The sequence below is a fragment of the Brassica napus genome, chromosome C4, assembly GCF_020379485.1.
Source record: "Brassica napus cultivar Da-Ae chromosome C4, Da-Ae, whole genome shotgun sequence".
Lineage (NCBI taxonomy): Eukaryota > Viridiplantae > Streptophyta > Magnoliopsida > Brassicales > Brassicaceae > Brassica > Brassica napus.
Window position 1 is genome coordinate 12,710,357 of NC_063447.1, and position 16,843 is coordinate 12,727,199.

Here is a 16,843-nt window from a genome sequence, read left to right on the forward strand (position 1 = left end):
TTGAGCGATAGGTCGAAGCCAATACTCTTCTCTATGGCTAGGCTGGACAAAGTGAAGAACATCTCGGGTTTAGAGTTTTCTTTGTAACTGTACATCTACGATTTAGTTGAGATGTAAGAACACAAAGATGAGGGAACTGGTGATTCTGGTTGTAATAGCTGGTAACATCGATTGGAACAAGTCTAAAGACAGAATAAATCTGAGAGATTGAGAAGATGCATGGCCTTATGAAGAATTACAAGCTTTAGGGAGTACGTATTACGAACTGTTGTAATTAGAGAGTTTAGAGACTGGATATTTCTGTGTTTTTATTAATAATCAAAGGGGTTCCTTTATATAAGGATTACAACATGAAGATAAATGGAAAGTATCCAAAACCTAAACTCACTAGGATTAGGAAAACTACTGATACATAATAATGGAAAGATTACATCTACTAGGAAAAGGAAAGGGTTTCCTTTTCTCCAAACTTTGTGGGCGCCTCTCTCTCTCCTGAAGTCGTCTCTCTCTCTCCTCTCTCTAGGCTTCGGCCATCTCTTCATCTTTTAGGTATTGGGCCGGTCTCGGTCCGGGCCTGGTTAATGGCAATCCATTCCATGATTTATATCACTCCCCCTTGGATGCCATAACCATACATGATTTGTAGTACACTTCATGTTGCCTCATTACAACCTTATCAGGAAAACCCAGTGGGACAAAACCATGATGAAGGAAAAAGAGTACAACACGCACTACTCCCCTTGATGTGAACCTCAGTGTAAGTTTCTACATTCTACGCATCTGGTGCGTGATCTTTCCTGTATATGTAGGAAGGGAGTAATCGGCCAAGTTTATTACTAAGCCGTATCTAGACCACTTTGACCTCTTAGGTCGTTTCTTATGTCTCTTGACATCGAGTGTCCCGGTAAAGCATGTGTGCTAAATAATGTGAACCATATTGTTCTCGGGGATCACTATTGGGTTTTTGGAAATCGTGTTTGCATGTGTCCATAGTCTAGACGTGATCGTCTACTGTTAACTCTTTACTTTGATCGTACAAACTAAGTACTTATGGACAATGTACTAGACGTGGTTATCATGAACCTGTCTCTCGATCTGGCCGATCCATGTCAGGGTCATAGACCTCGTCTATACATGTCCACTACTTGTCTCATGAGTGTTCAAGATCAATGATCATTGCTGTGAGTTTATAATCTCTTATTATGGCTCTGCGGCCGAACACTCTCATGGATGTGGACATCGATTTCTTTGCCTTAGGTAGTACCATATCTATCTCGGACATTGTAGTCCTTTATCCATCTCTTGATGGTGTCTCATGACCTCTGTTGCTGTGGATTATATCACACACTGATATATATATTATTAGGTCATAGATCTCGGCTTTCACAAGCTTATGGACTACAATACATTTGTATCCGGTTGATCTTTTGTCTCTACTAGCCCGTGATCAAGAAGAAGGGCTAGACGCCTTTTAGACTTAAAAGCCGGACGCGACTAGTAGAAGAGCCAGACGTTCTTTACTGAAGAGCCGGACGCCCTTAGACGGACAGAGTCGGACATCTTTAGTTTGAAGGGCCGGGGCCGGACGCTTTTGGTCGGACACCCACATAGATTTATTCTATGCCTACTAACCCCTTTTAGGTTTAGTATAATCACAAGGAATTTCAAATATATGGACTGTATTGGATTGTCTTTTATACAACTCCAACATCAATGATCATGCGTGATCAATTTCTTTTACATACTATATGCAGCTGCTTTATGTTTCAGTCCATGAATCAGCTTAGGAACGAAGCTATTCTTTCATCTTATCCAGTGATCCATATGTTGCTTACTACATCATTTGTATCTAATATCTTTCTTATGACCAGACCATTTTCAATTTCGAAAATCTGTAGCAGCATCCACCACATAGGAGTTTATCTCCTTATAATCTATTCATTTGATCTCAGTGAGTACCTTGTGTAACAAGCTGTAATCTAATGTTGTTATTAGGAAACATGAACACTCTAGACCTCGTGATCATGTGCCTTTTCTCACGGTTTCTTTATCTCACAAGATCCATCTATTTCACTGGTTTATCAGATGGCGTTTCTGTATATGTATATGGCCAATACGCCCATCTCTCTTTTAGATACTTTGAACCTACACGTTTTATCTTTTCTAATCTCTATGATCTTTTCTGATTGTATGAGTACTCTTTCGTGGGTTCATGTGCTATAACTTTATGTATCTTTATACAAATGTGTGTGTGTGTGTCGACACTTTCATGTGGTTCCATTATGTTTCAGACATGATCTATAGATTTGAGATCTTATTATCCAGGACCTTTATTACCTAGTAGCTTGGCGTCCCAAGACTACATGGTTTGGTACCTTAGATGTGTAGCTGCGCAGCATTTTCTCAATGTCGGGTATGGTTTCTTTTATAATCTTGGATCTGTATTCTATGCACCATTATTTTCTATCCGAAATTCCTTTATTTTATGGAACACTTGGTCTATCTTGTATAGACTCTATAGCAACTTGATTATGTCTCTTCTAGGACATTCATTTGGTGCTAAGCTGGTTAGTCATTTCTCGGGTCAGTGTCTGGCATTTCGATTAGCTTCTCAATTAGCTAGCTTTATATAATCTTTCTTTGAAAGTCTTAAATCATAATCTCTAGTCCGAGGATCTTTTGCCAAGACAATGATGGTTAAAACCATTCGTACTTTTAACATTCTATATCCAGCTTATAATCTTTCTCCTTTAATATTCGGATTCATTTGTTTCATACAATCCGTACCTGGCCACTATTTGATCACCCATGTTTTGGCTCTCGGTCCTTTTGATTTCGTGGAGAAAGTCCTATTCTCATATATTCTCAATCCTCTTCTGAGGTTCCATCTTAGACGGCACATGTATGTATGTTGTGGTTTATTCAAAATCTCTTAAGATGGTGTATGTCTGGTTTTATGACCCGTATTCAATCTGGGATGAGAATATCTATGCTCACTTATATGGCCTGATGCATATTATCATTCTATACATGTAAAACATAATGTCTCCAAGCTTATAGACTTTAGAATCTTAGTCTTATAGATAATTGCTTACATGGCCGAACCTTTTATAGGTAATAGCTTACTTAGCCGAACCTTTATAGGTAATGGAACGTGTGCGGCCAAGCCTGCACTATGCGGCCAAGTCACGACCAAGTCACGGCCGAGCCGTTTATTCTCATGGTTTCTTTAGCTGGGTAATGGCCTCTTTGGTTTGGCCGTTTGAATCATGGCCTCTACGGTCGAGGAATGGTCCTTTATGGCCGAGTAATGACTGAGCCATATAACATGGTCTTAGACCATAGTGGTACACGAACTTGTAGTATTGATCATGGGTTTATCCTCTCTCCCCCTCATGACCATACTATAAGGTCGTGGTGCTTGGGACAATTAAGCCTAATAAGTTTCCATTTGTGTACATGTTTCACAACGTGAGATCTTTTACATGATAACTCTGTGCCTTTTCAATCTTTGCATCAAGTTTAGACTTTAGGATGGCTAATCCTATCATGCCATATAGTGTAAAATTTCGTGGTGTTATCTCAATATGGTTACCACATCTCTTGCCTCTTTATCATACTGATCTTATAGCATAGTTTTGATCAGTAGAGATCATAGGTATAGTCTCGACCACTTTCTTTCAAGGTCTTTAGGTGTTTTTCTTCTTAAAATCTAAAGGAACTTGTTTCCTTTCTTACCCATTGTTTCTACTTGGAAACCATACATTATAACTTCAATGGGTCACATGTTCTTTTGGGTGTATAATGCCTTTTAAGGCAATGCCTTAGCCATAGTTTTTTTACTATGCTTACTATACCCATTCATTATTTCTTACTTGGTTTTATGCCCTTTAGGCAACTCTTTAAAATCATTTATATGTTTAAGTAAGATCAGGCAAGACAATGAATTCAAAACCAATTCCATTGTATATATAAAATCGTGAAACATCAAATAGGTTTAAAAGCAAATCACAAAATCATAGACTTAAAATAAAATTATCATGTCGAGATCTTTCTTTAGTCAATGTATAAGCCGGCCTCACAATCTATATTTTCCCAGGCGGCTTTCTTGGATTCTTCCTTATCATTTCTAGCCTCATTGGCTTCAGGAAGTCTCATCTCACTATTTCGTTGCTCAATGTATCTTTTCTGAAGTTTTTCAAATCGACTAATAGTATTTTTAAGTCTCTGCTCTCTTTGCTTGATTGCAAATAGGTATGACAATAGGTCATTATAGGTTGTGAAACCCTTAGCCTTATGTGATAACAGTACATCCTTTGGATGGAATGTGGAGTATGTTTTATATAATAAATCATCGTCTGTTACCACTTCACCACATAGGTCAAGACTATGGGCGATTTTCATTAGAGCAGAATTATATTCTTCGAAGGATTCAAAATCCTGGAACCTGAGAAGCTTCCATTCATTCATGGTCTTTCGGCAAAATATCATTGAGTATCTGGATTCTAGTCTTGTCCAAAGTTCACAAGGATCCTCTATATTTTCATACTGATTTCTCAGTTCCTCAGTGAGATGGTAGCGCATAATTGTTATGGCTTTATGTTTTTCACTTTCAATTGCATTATTGCCTTCAATGATACATCTCCTGAGTCCTCTAGACTTCAAGGCAATTGAAGTGTTCATTTCTCATTCTTGATAATTATCTCCAGAGAGATTTAGGGCAGCATAATCCGAAGGTTCAAATCTCGACATCTGAAATCATTTAATCAATTTATGATTTAGAATTCTTGCAACCAATTTAAATAATCAGTGCACATGATTTCATAAGTCTCTCTATAATGCTTAGGCCATACGGCTTTGCATTGTGATGCTTATACCTCACGGCCATTATAAGATACAACGATCTTAAGGATCGGATCATGATGCAATCCGGTTTATATAACCATCTGGATACTAGGCCACACGGTCACTTTGATATTTACTAAGCCACACGGCTTTTAATCAATCAAGGGCACAAGGCCGCAAGTGTGAGCAATGTATTAGGCCACACGGCCATATACAAAACGGGATTATTAATCTAAGTGTTTTCAATCCTATTGCTTAGTTGTATATCTATTAAGTTTTAAAATTAAATAATCTAGCAACCTAATTCTCATTCTATATGTAAATTCTTTAAATCAATCTTTCAAGCTTTAAGTAATGAGAGATTTAAGGTTTCAAGTCCTTTAGAAATATCAATCAAGATTAAGGGTTTCAAGGCCATTAGGAATTTTAAAATTCGAGATTAGGGTTTTAGTTTAAACAAGATTCAGATTCAAGTTTTAAAACAATCCTAATCATAGCTCTAGGCGATCAATCAAATACTCAAGTTTCAAATCAAAATTAAAAACCAATTTTCCAAAATTAGGGTTTCAGGGGATTTCGAAAACTTTGATCTTTGATCAAGGGGATTTGATTTGAGATTCAAAAACCTTTAAGGTTCTGATTTTAATTGATCAATGGATCAATCTCGTTTTTAGGTTTTAGATCGAACTTATAGAGCTTCGATTTACTCATAGGGGATTGATCTATTTAACCTATGGCTTTCAGTTTTAGAGATTATCTTTTAGGGTTTCAATCTTTACAAAACAACCCGGTTCGATTCATGTTCTCAGATTAAGTCTGTACCTTTGTTTTTGCAGGTCTGAACCGGACCACCAAAGATCAGAGACGAGCTAAGACGAACGGACGCGGGACGGCTCCTATCGGGTCGCGTTGCCGAGAGCTATCGCGAGCTTGTTTCTTCTCGCGGACGGTTGCGTCTGGCCGGGGATTTGGTCTGAGCTGGACGTAAGCTGAGCTGAGGCTGAGGACGTTGATCACGGACAGGGAACGCCTGAAGCTGAGCTTGATCGGAGTTTGCAAGCCGGAATGCAAGCAAGAACAATTTAGAGTTCTTCGGGATTAGGGTTCCAAAAGATCAAGACGGCGCCGTGTATTGTTTATGTGAGTGTGGGCGCGTCTGAGATCGAATTGACGAACGGTTTGTACTGATAGATTCGTCTCGTCAAGATCTTCAATTTGATATGTGGCTCGTCATCTGGTTCCTCGGGATTTGAGAGATAGATCGATTTGAAGTTACGCCTGGATTAGGGTTTATGTGTGACGGATTTTAGGTTAGGTTTTGTCTTAGGGTTTTGGAGTCTATCGTGCTGATAACGTGTTGTAATTAGAGAATTTAGAGACTGAATATTTCTGTGTTTTTATTAATAATCAAAGGGGTTCCTTTATATAAGGATTACAACATGAAAATAAATGGAAAGTATCCAAAACCTAAACTCACTAGGATTAGGAAAACTATTGATACATAATAATGGAAAGATTACATCTACTAGGAAAAGCTTTCCTTTTCTCCAAACTTTGTGGCCGCCTCTCTCTCTCCTGAAGTCGGCTCTCTGTCTCCTCTCTCTAGGCTTCGGCCATCTCTTCATCTTTTAGGTATTGGACCGGTTTCGGTCCGGGCCTGGTTAATGGCAATCCACTCCATGATTTATAACACGAACTAGTTTGTTGTTTTCATGGTACTTTTGTGTGTGTTGTACGTAGTGTTATGTGTGTCACTGGCTGACATGTTGAAAGTCCCGTGAAGTTTGTATCTTACAATAAAAAGCCTTTGATAAAGATAGCATTCTTCTTACCATCTGAACATACTTGCTAAGATAGTTCAAGCATGGTGCTACCATTCACTTTTTTTTGTATTCTCATCTGATTTGCTATTGTTGTTTTTAAATTGAATTTTGAAAAGATATTGAAATGCAAGAACATGATTACTGATTTCAAACCCTGAAGATGAACCAATGACAAACTTCTATTGTGATTATGATCTCTTGAAGTTCTTAAGCGAACTGTTCAATGGGAGTTTTGGATTCTGACGAGGAAAGAGCTGAATCATCTGCGGAGAAGATGCTGATATGGTCTAACTATGAATAGCTGTGGAACCAGTAACACATAATATAGTGATATTTTGTGTGTTTTCTGTGTGCCTTCGTTTTACTTGTCTGAGTTTATTATCCTCACTGTTATCTTTGAAAAACACTTGTGATGTTTCTTGTATATATATATGATGATTTCTTTATGGCTAGATTCTGATACCATGTTTGATTTAAGCATGCTTTTCTCGTCAATTTTCATACTTTCAGAACGTTAGTACCCAAAGCAACCTATCAGCATAGCTCGTCTACATCAGCTGTTACACAAACGAGTAGATACTATGAGAGATTTGGTGTGAGAGAACAGCTTTAAAATATACTATGAAAAAATTGCGGGAGAGAAGATACTACGAGAGATTTAGGGTAGATTTAGTTTAGATTTAGGAAAGATATTAATCGAAATATGGAAGTTTACATATTTTCGCGATTTGCCTATAATATGTAATATACGTATATCAGAGTGCTGAAGAAAGTGTGGGAGGTTTATTCTTCCTTACGCATATGATAACGTAAAAGGCAGAAAATGTTATAACACATAAAAAAAAAGTATTTCACAGAGTCGAGGTTAGAAGTTGTAATAAAACTATAAGTAGACTAAAGATATCTTGTTAGAATATTACCTGACGAAATCTAGCTAAGATAGAATATTGAAGAAAGTTTTGTTTGTATTCTCTACCCAGGATAAATCTGTGTGTAATACTTACTATTCGATTTCTAGACTAATTAGATGGCTAGAATGAGTATTATATCCGTGTTATAACATGAAATAAAACATGATTCCACTATTTTTTAAAAATAAAATTTAAACATATAAATATGCATACTAATGTTTCCAATGGTTTACATATTTTTTATATTTTTAAAATTTAATTTACTATTTTTTCCATTACAGAAGGGTAAAACCTGTCCAAAATGAGCAAAAATATCAAAAATCCTATTTAGACAAACAAAATTTGAAAATGTCTCTTTTTTCCAATTCTCCCTATAATAAATGCATATAACCTACCTATACTTTAGTTTGAAATGATCATGTTCAAGTTTTATGTAGTCAACTTATATCATGCATCGATCGATGTACAATATTCAAACCACCTATAGTTTTCGTTTTCTTTATAGGATGTATCAACCAACCAATCATCCCATTGATTTTCTAAGCTTTATAAAAAACAAATCAATAAATACAAACTCAAAATCCAATATCTTCTATTAATCAAAACATAATATCTTCAATGTCGTCTCTTTAATGTACCTATTAAATATAGAAACTGTAACCATAATTACACTAATTATAAGAATAGATTTGATTCCAACCAATTGATCTATTACTTCGGTAATTGATTTGCTTGCAGAAGAGGAAACAATAAATTTAAAATTTATAAGAATATAAAGATATAGATATTTCAACCAATTGCATATATTTGCGTATGATTTCCGCATAATAAGCTTCAAATTGAACATTGAAAAAGATAGAGAGATTTTTTTTTAATCTTTTACCGACACAAACTTAAACAAAACGAAGAGTTAAATGTAATTTTTTTTTGTTACACTTTCCGGAAAAAAACGGTTACAACATGGGCAATCATAATATGGTCTTTTAACATATTAATGTTATGGACATTTAATAATTATCTTGACGAAAAACAAAGACTATAAATAATTTATTATTAATAAAATTATGAAATTATTTACAATTTGATGACTAATTCATCACCCTTTTTTATATGTTAATTTTTTCATAGAAGTTTAAAAATCATTTTATTTTCTTTAAACATGTATAACTAATTTATAATCTTTTATGCCATACTAAGTCATAATATAATATTTCTTCATATTTTACATTAATAACCGTTGTTTTTATATATCGTTTACAATTCTCTAATTACGTCTATTTGTTCAATTTTTTATATGATATCGAATATTCATCGTAAATAGATGGTTTAAGATGCCAAAAAAATTGTTTACTTGGTGAATATAATAAATCAAATATTACAAATACATTATTTAGCTAAGTAAATAACCAAAAACCGAAAATTCAAATCCGCGCTGGCGCGCAGATCAGGTCTAGTAATAAATTTAATCAAAAGGAATACACTATGGTCAAACCAATCTACACAATACTAACTAAAATGAGTCTGGCCAAATATTAGTGTGACAGTACCTTTTCAAAGTGGGTGAGAATTGGACAGAATCGTTGGACTGTGGGAGGCGTTGAAGATTAGCTAGGGTGAGTGTTTTTTTGTTTCTAAGCAAAAGAATATTTGATACACATGAATTTGGCAAATTTCCTAAAGTTACATAAGACTAAATATCTTAATAATTAGACAGCCGTGAATGAATCAAATTTTCTAAATTTCCTAAATGTGTATATTTGATTTCCTAAATCTCAGATTGGTGTCGTTAGTTCTTTGGTGGTTTGTTATGTTGGTTATGGTCAGTTTGAGGACACAAATGACTTCAACAATATGGTTTACCGTAGTCTATCCAAAGCATTGCTGCTCTAAATCAAGAGCTCGCTACTAAGCAAAGTTTTGCGTCAAAGACCTGTAAGCTTTCATTGCTTTGGAAACAAAGTCTTAAAATGAAAACAAACAATACATTGTCTTTAAAAAAAACCAAAAGTACTTAAACTGCAGCAAATGTAAAGAAAAAAACCCAATCCTTGAACTGTAAAGCAAAGACTCAAACACCAATGAACCCAAGCTCTAATTCTCACATTTTGGGCGTTTAGCTGTCTCTGGATCAGCACTGCTACACGTCCGCTTGCTCTCCTCATCTACAGAATCTCCACGGCTTTTGGGAGGTTCACAGATCGTTTCCAGACTGCATTGCTTCCTCAGACGTTGCAGCAATGTCATTTCCAACTGAGGCTTCCGTGTGTGGTGGTGTGTCTAGAGGGAGGATCTTGGTGACAGTTATGGCTCGGGTATTGCCTGAGAAGTTGTAGTCTGTAACTTTCACACAGAACTTATGTGTCTGTCTGATGGTGCTGATTAGAGCTTCCGAGACAGGCACCTCATGGTCAGCTCCTTCGCTTTTTTTAGCCTTACATTCAAGTATAATAGTGTCAGTTCAAATGACTTGAGAGAATAGCAACAAAAAAAGAAAAAAAATCATTTGAGATTATAAACTGATGCTCAGTTACCTCAAAGTAGCTGTTAACCAACTTGGATGTGTGCCTCCCAGTCAGCTCACGCCCAGCATCTCCAAGTAGGACAAAAAAGCTTGTTCGCTGTTGTCATAAACGGAAATCTTTGCACGGTACCTGTTGTGAAAGAATCAGAAAATAACGTCACAAATCTACAATACTAAAGTGTAATTGAATATTAGGGGGAGAAAACATATTGTGCAACGCCAGCTGTGTTAACCTTCCCACATCTTGTGTTTGTACAGATCAACGAAGATGGGCCTTTGGTAGCCTTAGAATGGCACTCACTGCATGCAATATAGTACCAAGAAGAGCCATGCACAACATCATCAATCGTAGCCGTGCACTCAAAAAAGGCATCATGCGACAGTTTATAAGCATGTGATTAAAATATATTAGCGTTTCAAAATGAGTAAGTAATATAGCTTTACTTTTACCTTTGCAGATTCCTGAGCCATGTAGGAGAATATATCTGCTATAGTCAGTGTCTCACGCTTAGTGATGACGTCTGCGCTAACCTGATTAGCAATCTCTGGGTTGGAGCTCAGCCTGAAACAAAACGTAAAGCAGTGTTTCAGTCATTCACTGCTATAAGTGTAAGTGTACGCTTCAGATGAACTGTATAGAATAGATGCTGAAGACGGGTTACATACCAGGTGAAATCATCCCTGGTTGGTTGGACATCATAGTCCATGAAAACCCGTGTGGAGGACATAGAGGTCAGGGCAAGGGTACCTGTTCAGTAATAGAAGAATCATTAAAAAGGATTGTGTGAAAATTAGCAACTAATGATAAAGAAGAAAAACGTTTTACGAATGGTAAATAAGCTAGTATCATGTAAGGGAACAACCATAAACCACTCGGAAACATGTCACAATTATCAGTGAAAACGTGAGTCTAAAGAGATAAGTGATACGTTTTACGAATGGTAAATAAGCTAGTATCATGTAAGGGAACAACCATAAACCACTCGAAAACATGTCACAATTATCAGTGAAAACGTGAGTCTAAAGAGATAAGTGATTGAGTGAAATTAGCAACCAATGACAGAGAAGAAAATGTTCTAGGATGGTTAATAAGTTGCTGATCACCTAAGAGAACAGCGAGAAACTTTTTGTAAAACATGTGACAATTATCACTCAAAACATGAGTCTAAAAAGCTAAATAATTACCTCTGAGACGTTTGGTGTTAACAGTTGTGACCAAAAGCACTGTGGGAGTGCTTTCACAGGAGTTGAACTTGTTGCAGAAGTCTGTTGCAGCCTGGTCCCAAAGGTAGAGCTTCATCACAGGTCCACTGCAAAAATAAACTCGTAGGGATTTAAGAACTACCGAGAGATGATTACTTGAAATAAAGAACACACTTACTCATGTGACTGCACATGAATCATAATGTGCCGAGTGGTAGCGATCCTCACATCGTCAAGGCTGGGACGCTCAATAAGAGTCTGTCCATCGACCAGCTTCATGTGGCCAACAACATCTATAACATTTTCATGAAAAGAGTAAGTTAGATGACTAATAAAACTCTAGAAACCAAATATTTGAATTACTTATTTAACCCTAAAAATCTAGATTTCTTTACCTAAACAGGAGGATAGACTAAAAACTACATACAAAGCAATGTAACTGAGAGATGATATATAAAACTAATATGCTTACCGTAGAGGTCACCTTTGAGATCACAATTAGCTTCAAAATCTTCGTATGAATGAAACCTGAAACGGTCTTCATCAAAAGAGATGGGAATCTCGCGAAGAACCGACATTTCAGAGTTCCATGTGAAAGACACGGTTGCGACATGATCAGCAACCCGATACACCGGTTTATTTTTCGATCTGTAGAAGTTGATGAGCTTGTAAACTGATCCACGTTTCATATCAGGCAAGTACTTCTTAATTCGTCCCGGCGGGATGAATCCTTGAATAACAGTTTCCTGATGTCGGAAAAAAATAACAAATCACGAAATGAGAATGAGAATGAAACCTCAGAGAAGAATGAAACCTAAGAAGTAAAACAGATACAAAACAAACACTACTTTAACTAATTAACGAAGCGTATAAGAAAACGCCTAAAATAATCATCGAAACCCTAGCTTAAAATTCTCGGAAACATAGATCTGACAAACTGGAAATTATTTTTGGAAAATCGACGCACCTGTTCGTCGATGAGGAGCATTTCGAGGCCAATCAGTGTCTTCTTCACCGGGTTCCGAGCCTCCCAGAAATGGTTGAGCCGGAAGCGTAGCTGAGTTTCGTGTGGACCTAGAGAGACATCCTTGAAGAACATGACTTTTTCATCAGAGTCGGAGGAGACAGGAGACTTCCCATTTCGTTTCATTGCCATGGATCGAGATTTGAGTGGTTCGAGGGTTTTGGATAATACGAAATAAAGAAGATCAGTATATAAAGGAGGATGAAAAGGGGGAGGTGAAACGAAATCATTAAGGAGGTATTGATTGTGTAGAAGTGGCTCGATTAAATCTCGGCTTCTCTCCTCTTCGATCGGAGAAGACGAAGAGGTAGAGGCGATGAGAATCTCGCTTCACCGACGGATTCTTCGAGGTTTCATCAAAACAACACAGAAGTCCAATATAGCCCACAACACTTCGGTGAAGCCCACAATACTTCGTGAAGCCCACAACACTTCCCACAAACCCACACCGCGAGCCCGGGATGACGTGTCAAATTTGACGTTTCTGATTGGCCCGAATTAACAATCCGACGTGGACAGGCTAGAATCTCTCCATATCTTGCTTTTAGTATTGTAGATAATAGTCTGTGTTTTCTTGTCGAGAAATTTATTCTTGTCCGTAAGATAGCCTCCATTCTCTAATTTCAAATCCCTAACCCCCATATAGCTACGCTAAAGTCGAAGTCACATTCTTTCTTTTTTAAAACATTGAAATTACTTCATTGAAATAAAGAGCCAAAACTCATAATCAAGACAAGAGTATAAAATGCACAAGGTATCAGATAGAAAATCTCCCGAGAGCAAAAAGAAAAAACCAAACCCAATATGGAAGAAAACAGAGAAATAAATTTTCATCTTCCACACATTGGGAGAGAGTTGCAGCCTCTCATTTGTTGGTCTCAGCATCGAAAAGATTAGCGGATGTAACCAGAGGGGACCATGTTTTGAAACATAAGATTGGTGTCTGTCATCCGAAGTGGCGCTTCTAGGACAGAGATCTAATATGTAAGATGCTTGAATACAATAAACTTTCTTCAATAATACTTTTATAAAAAATCGTTTAAACAAATTCAACAGTCTTGTTTAATCAGATTTCTGTGACTATATACAATCGTGTATCACGACTGACCAATCATTAATCTACCCGAAACGTGAGAACTACAACCCTAGTTGATATCCTTACAATTTTCTCGTTGTCACTCTCTTACTTAAAACCCTAATTCCTTGATATCTCCTCTTAGAAAGCGCATCACTTTCTTAGATTACCACTCTCCTTATATACCACAGCGTGAGAAGATTTTTGAAAATCTTCTTTCCATATCTTTCTCCATTTCCCATAACCATTTGGATCATGATCTCGTATCCTCTAAGTCACTAAACCGGCCATCTCATCCATCAGTAATCTGAACCGGACAACATCTCGAACCGGCTTCAATTCAACACATCATCTTGACTCTACAGAAGTCACATTCACAAATTGGAAATTCCAATTCACAAAGCGTTGTCTAAGGAACCGACTTCCTGATAAATTGAACCTCAAGCCACACATAGTTTGTAAAACATACTAGGCCCATATTCATGGAAATAATTACGGCGCCGTTTCAGTCTCTTTTGGGCTGACTATGAAAACATCGTTTTGTCGCAAAACAAAAATAGTTTATTACAATAGTCAGACAAATGTTAGGAGCACTCGTGTCATCTTCATCGTCCACATTCTTATCTTCTTCACTTGGCAAGTCTTCTTCTTCGCTCTCTGGATCCTCGGTTCCAGCGTTTTCTCGCTTATCAGTCCGATCAATGGCCGATTCAGCTTTCAAGAAAATCCAAATCCAAAGAGATGACACTGTAAGCTTCCCTTTCTCTGTCTCCGCATGACTTCTTGACCTACTTTGCGCCTTGTGTGGTGTTGTGTTTCTGTTTCTTATGAACATAAGGTTTGAGCTTGGCTAGTTGTCTATATATGCTTCTTCTTTAGTCAACAAAACTTTATACAATCTTCATCCCTTTTATCATTCATCTTTATGTGTGATATAATGGTTAGACGTTCGATGCGTATGTGGTTGGTAAAGATGATGCGCCCGGGATTGTTGTGATTCAAGAATGGTGGGGTGTTGAAGTTGAGATCAAGAACCACGCTATTAAAATCTCACAGCTTGACCCTGGTTTCAAAGCCCTTATACCTGAGTGAGTCTCTCTTGCATTGCAAGATTCAGCTATTAAAATCTCACTACCTTTTTTTTCGGTGTAGCTTATATAGAGGAAAGGTGGGTCTTGATGCTGCAGAGGCAAAGCATTTAATGGATGGCCTTGACTGGCCAGGTGCTGTCAAGGATATCAGCGATTCTGTTAATTGGCTTAAAGCTAACGGCTCCAAAAAGGTACGAGAATGCTTTACAAAACGTTCTGTTAAAAGATTATAAAAATTCTAAAAATGTGGTGATAGGTTGGTGTGACTGGAATGTGCATGGGAGGTGCACTAGCTATAGCTAGCTCTGTTTTGATTCCAGAGGTTGATGCTGTTGTTGGATTCTATGGAACCCCTTCCTCCGAGCTTGCAGATCCAGCACAAGCCAAGGCTCCTATTCAGGCCCATTTTGGAGAGCTTGACCATATTGTTGGTTTCTCTGATGTCACGGTATATCCCCTATATATTATTTGATAAGCATTACAATTTTTTTTTGTATCCACATGTCATCATTAGGATGATTCTTAGAATCATTAGAGAAATATGTTGGTCCATCTAATTATATAATAAGTTTTTTATTAAACTAACAATAAATTCATCATTAATGTACTTTATTATTTCCTTAAATAAAATTTACGGAATTGCCTAATGTGGCTAAAGTATATATGACAATTAATGATTTTGAATAATAAAGATTTGATAAAAAAAATAGTGTATCTTCTATCATATTTGTTTAATTTTAAACTATTAAATAAATTAAACAACCACAATAACCATACAATAAAAATTTAGATTTTTATGTATATGTTATATTTTAAATTTTTACAAACGGCTATAAATTACTAAAACTGTTAAGAGTCTCACTTTCAAATTTTATGATCCATGGTTTAAAAATTTTGCTATGACAAAATACAAATGATTACAAAAATTATATAAGTAAAAATTCTAATTTAATTAATTATTAAGATTAATATATATATATCGTTTTAAATTAAACAATAAACCATATAAAATACAATATTTTAGTTTCAAAATTTACTTTGAACAAATTTTTTGATAAAAGTTTTGAACGATCATTGACAACTTATTTTTTTAAGTTATAAATTACTAAAACTATTAATCGCACAATGAAAATTTTGTTATCAGTAATTTAGATTTTTTTCTATAAAAGATATAAATGATCGAAAAAACTATATGAGTAGAAATCATCATTTAATAGACATTAATATTAAAAGAATACTAAAATATATTATCTATGTTAGTATCATTTTAATTTAATTACATATCCTATCAAATATAAAAAAAAAATATTTTTTGGATTAATAAAATTAATTTATATGTTCGCACCAATTTAATTATATATTTAATAGCTATTGAACTTTAATTATTTAATATATATTAATTATTTCATAATATGTAAAAATATTTAATACATAAAATAATTTATATATATAATGTTGATCCCGCGCAAGGCGCGGATCTTAACCTAGTATTATATTATATACCATTAATTACAATTTACATCACATCTCAAAAAATAAATTGTCTAATGATTATTACAACCTTTTTCAGGCAGCAAGGAATCTCGAAGAGAAGCTTAAAGCTTCGGGAGTAGCACACGAGGTTCACATTTACCCGGGGAACGGGCACGCCTTCTTGAACAGGAGCCCCGAAGGAGTGAGCAGAAGGAAGAGTTTGGGAGATTCTGATGATGACGAGGCTGCGGTGGAGCTTGCTTGGTCTCGCTTCAACTCTTGGATGAAACACTACTTGGCTTAAGCTTTCCTTTCTCAGATAGTGTTCATGCAGGTCACGAAACATTGTGTGATGATCAAAGTAGTCTTGAATAAGGACATTGCTCTTAGGACTTTTTATCTGTATCAAAGAAAGTGGTTTGTATGTTTGTGTGGATGTGTGTTTGTATGATTATATTTCTAGAAACTATGAAATGATAGTGTATATGTGGTTAAACTTAATCACTACAAAGTATGTTAATACTGGCTTATATGTTACTGAATTATGAATCTTAATCATTGATCAAGGGAATAAGCCATCTCTTAACTTTTAAATAAAAAAGTTAAGAACCGGTTCTTAAATATCTCCGGTTCTTAGTTTTTTTTAATTATAAAAGTTAAGAGACGGGTTCTTATATTCCGATAAGAACCCAACTTAAGAACCCCCAGTAATCATGCTCTGAGCTTAAGTAATTTTAGCTACTCTTATGATATTAACAGGGAATGCGAAAATGATAGGATAACAGATTGCATTCCTTTCTTTATTTGATGTTATTATTAAAAATTGTACGAAAGATATTTGAATATACACTGACGAATTTATAAATTAAATTTGCAC

General features: G+C 35.9%; 1 protein-coding gene across 1 annotated transcript; it reads left to right on the top strand.

Moving 5' to 3' along the window:
• Positions 1-13,798: 13,798 nt before the first annotated feature.
• On the top strand, positions 13,799-16,467 carry LOC106440498 (protein usf). The gene is made up of 5 exons (XM_013882188.3): positions 13,799-14,151; positions 14,348-14,490; positions 14,555-14,684; positions 14,750-14,941; positions 16,064-16,467. Exons 1-5 carry the CDS (start codon positions 13,984-13,986, stop codon positions 16,268-16,270), a joined length of 840 nt encoding a protein of 279 aa, XP_013737642.1. The 5' UTR covers positions 13,799-13,983; the 3' UTR covers positions 16,271-16,467.
• The last annotated feature ends 376 nt before the right edge of the window (positions 16,468-16,843 follow it).

Excerpts from the sequence above, each read along its gene's own strand:
- LOC106440498 (XM_013882188.3), top strand. The coding sequence starts at position 13,984 with ATGTTAGGAGCACTCGTGTCATCTTCATCGTCCACATTCTTATCTTCT. Across the intron at positions 14,685-14,749 it reads AAGCTAACGGCTCCAAAAAG|GTTGGTGTGACTGGAATGTG; the intron begins GTACGAGAATGC and ends ATGTGGTGATAG. Across the intron at positions 14,942-16,063 it reads TTGGTTTCTCTGATGTCACG|GCAGCAAGGAATCTCGAAGA; the intron begins GTATATCCCCTA and ends AACCTTTTTCAG.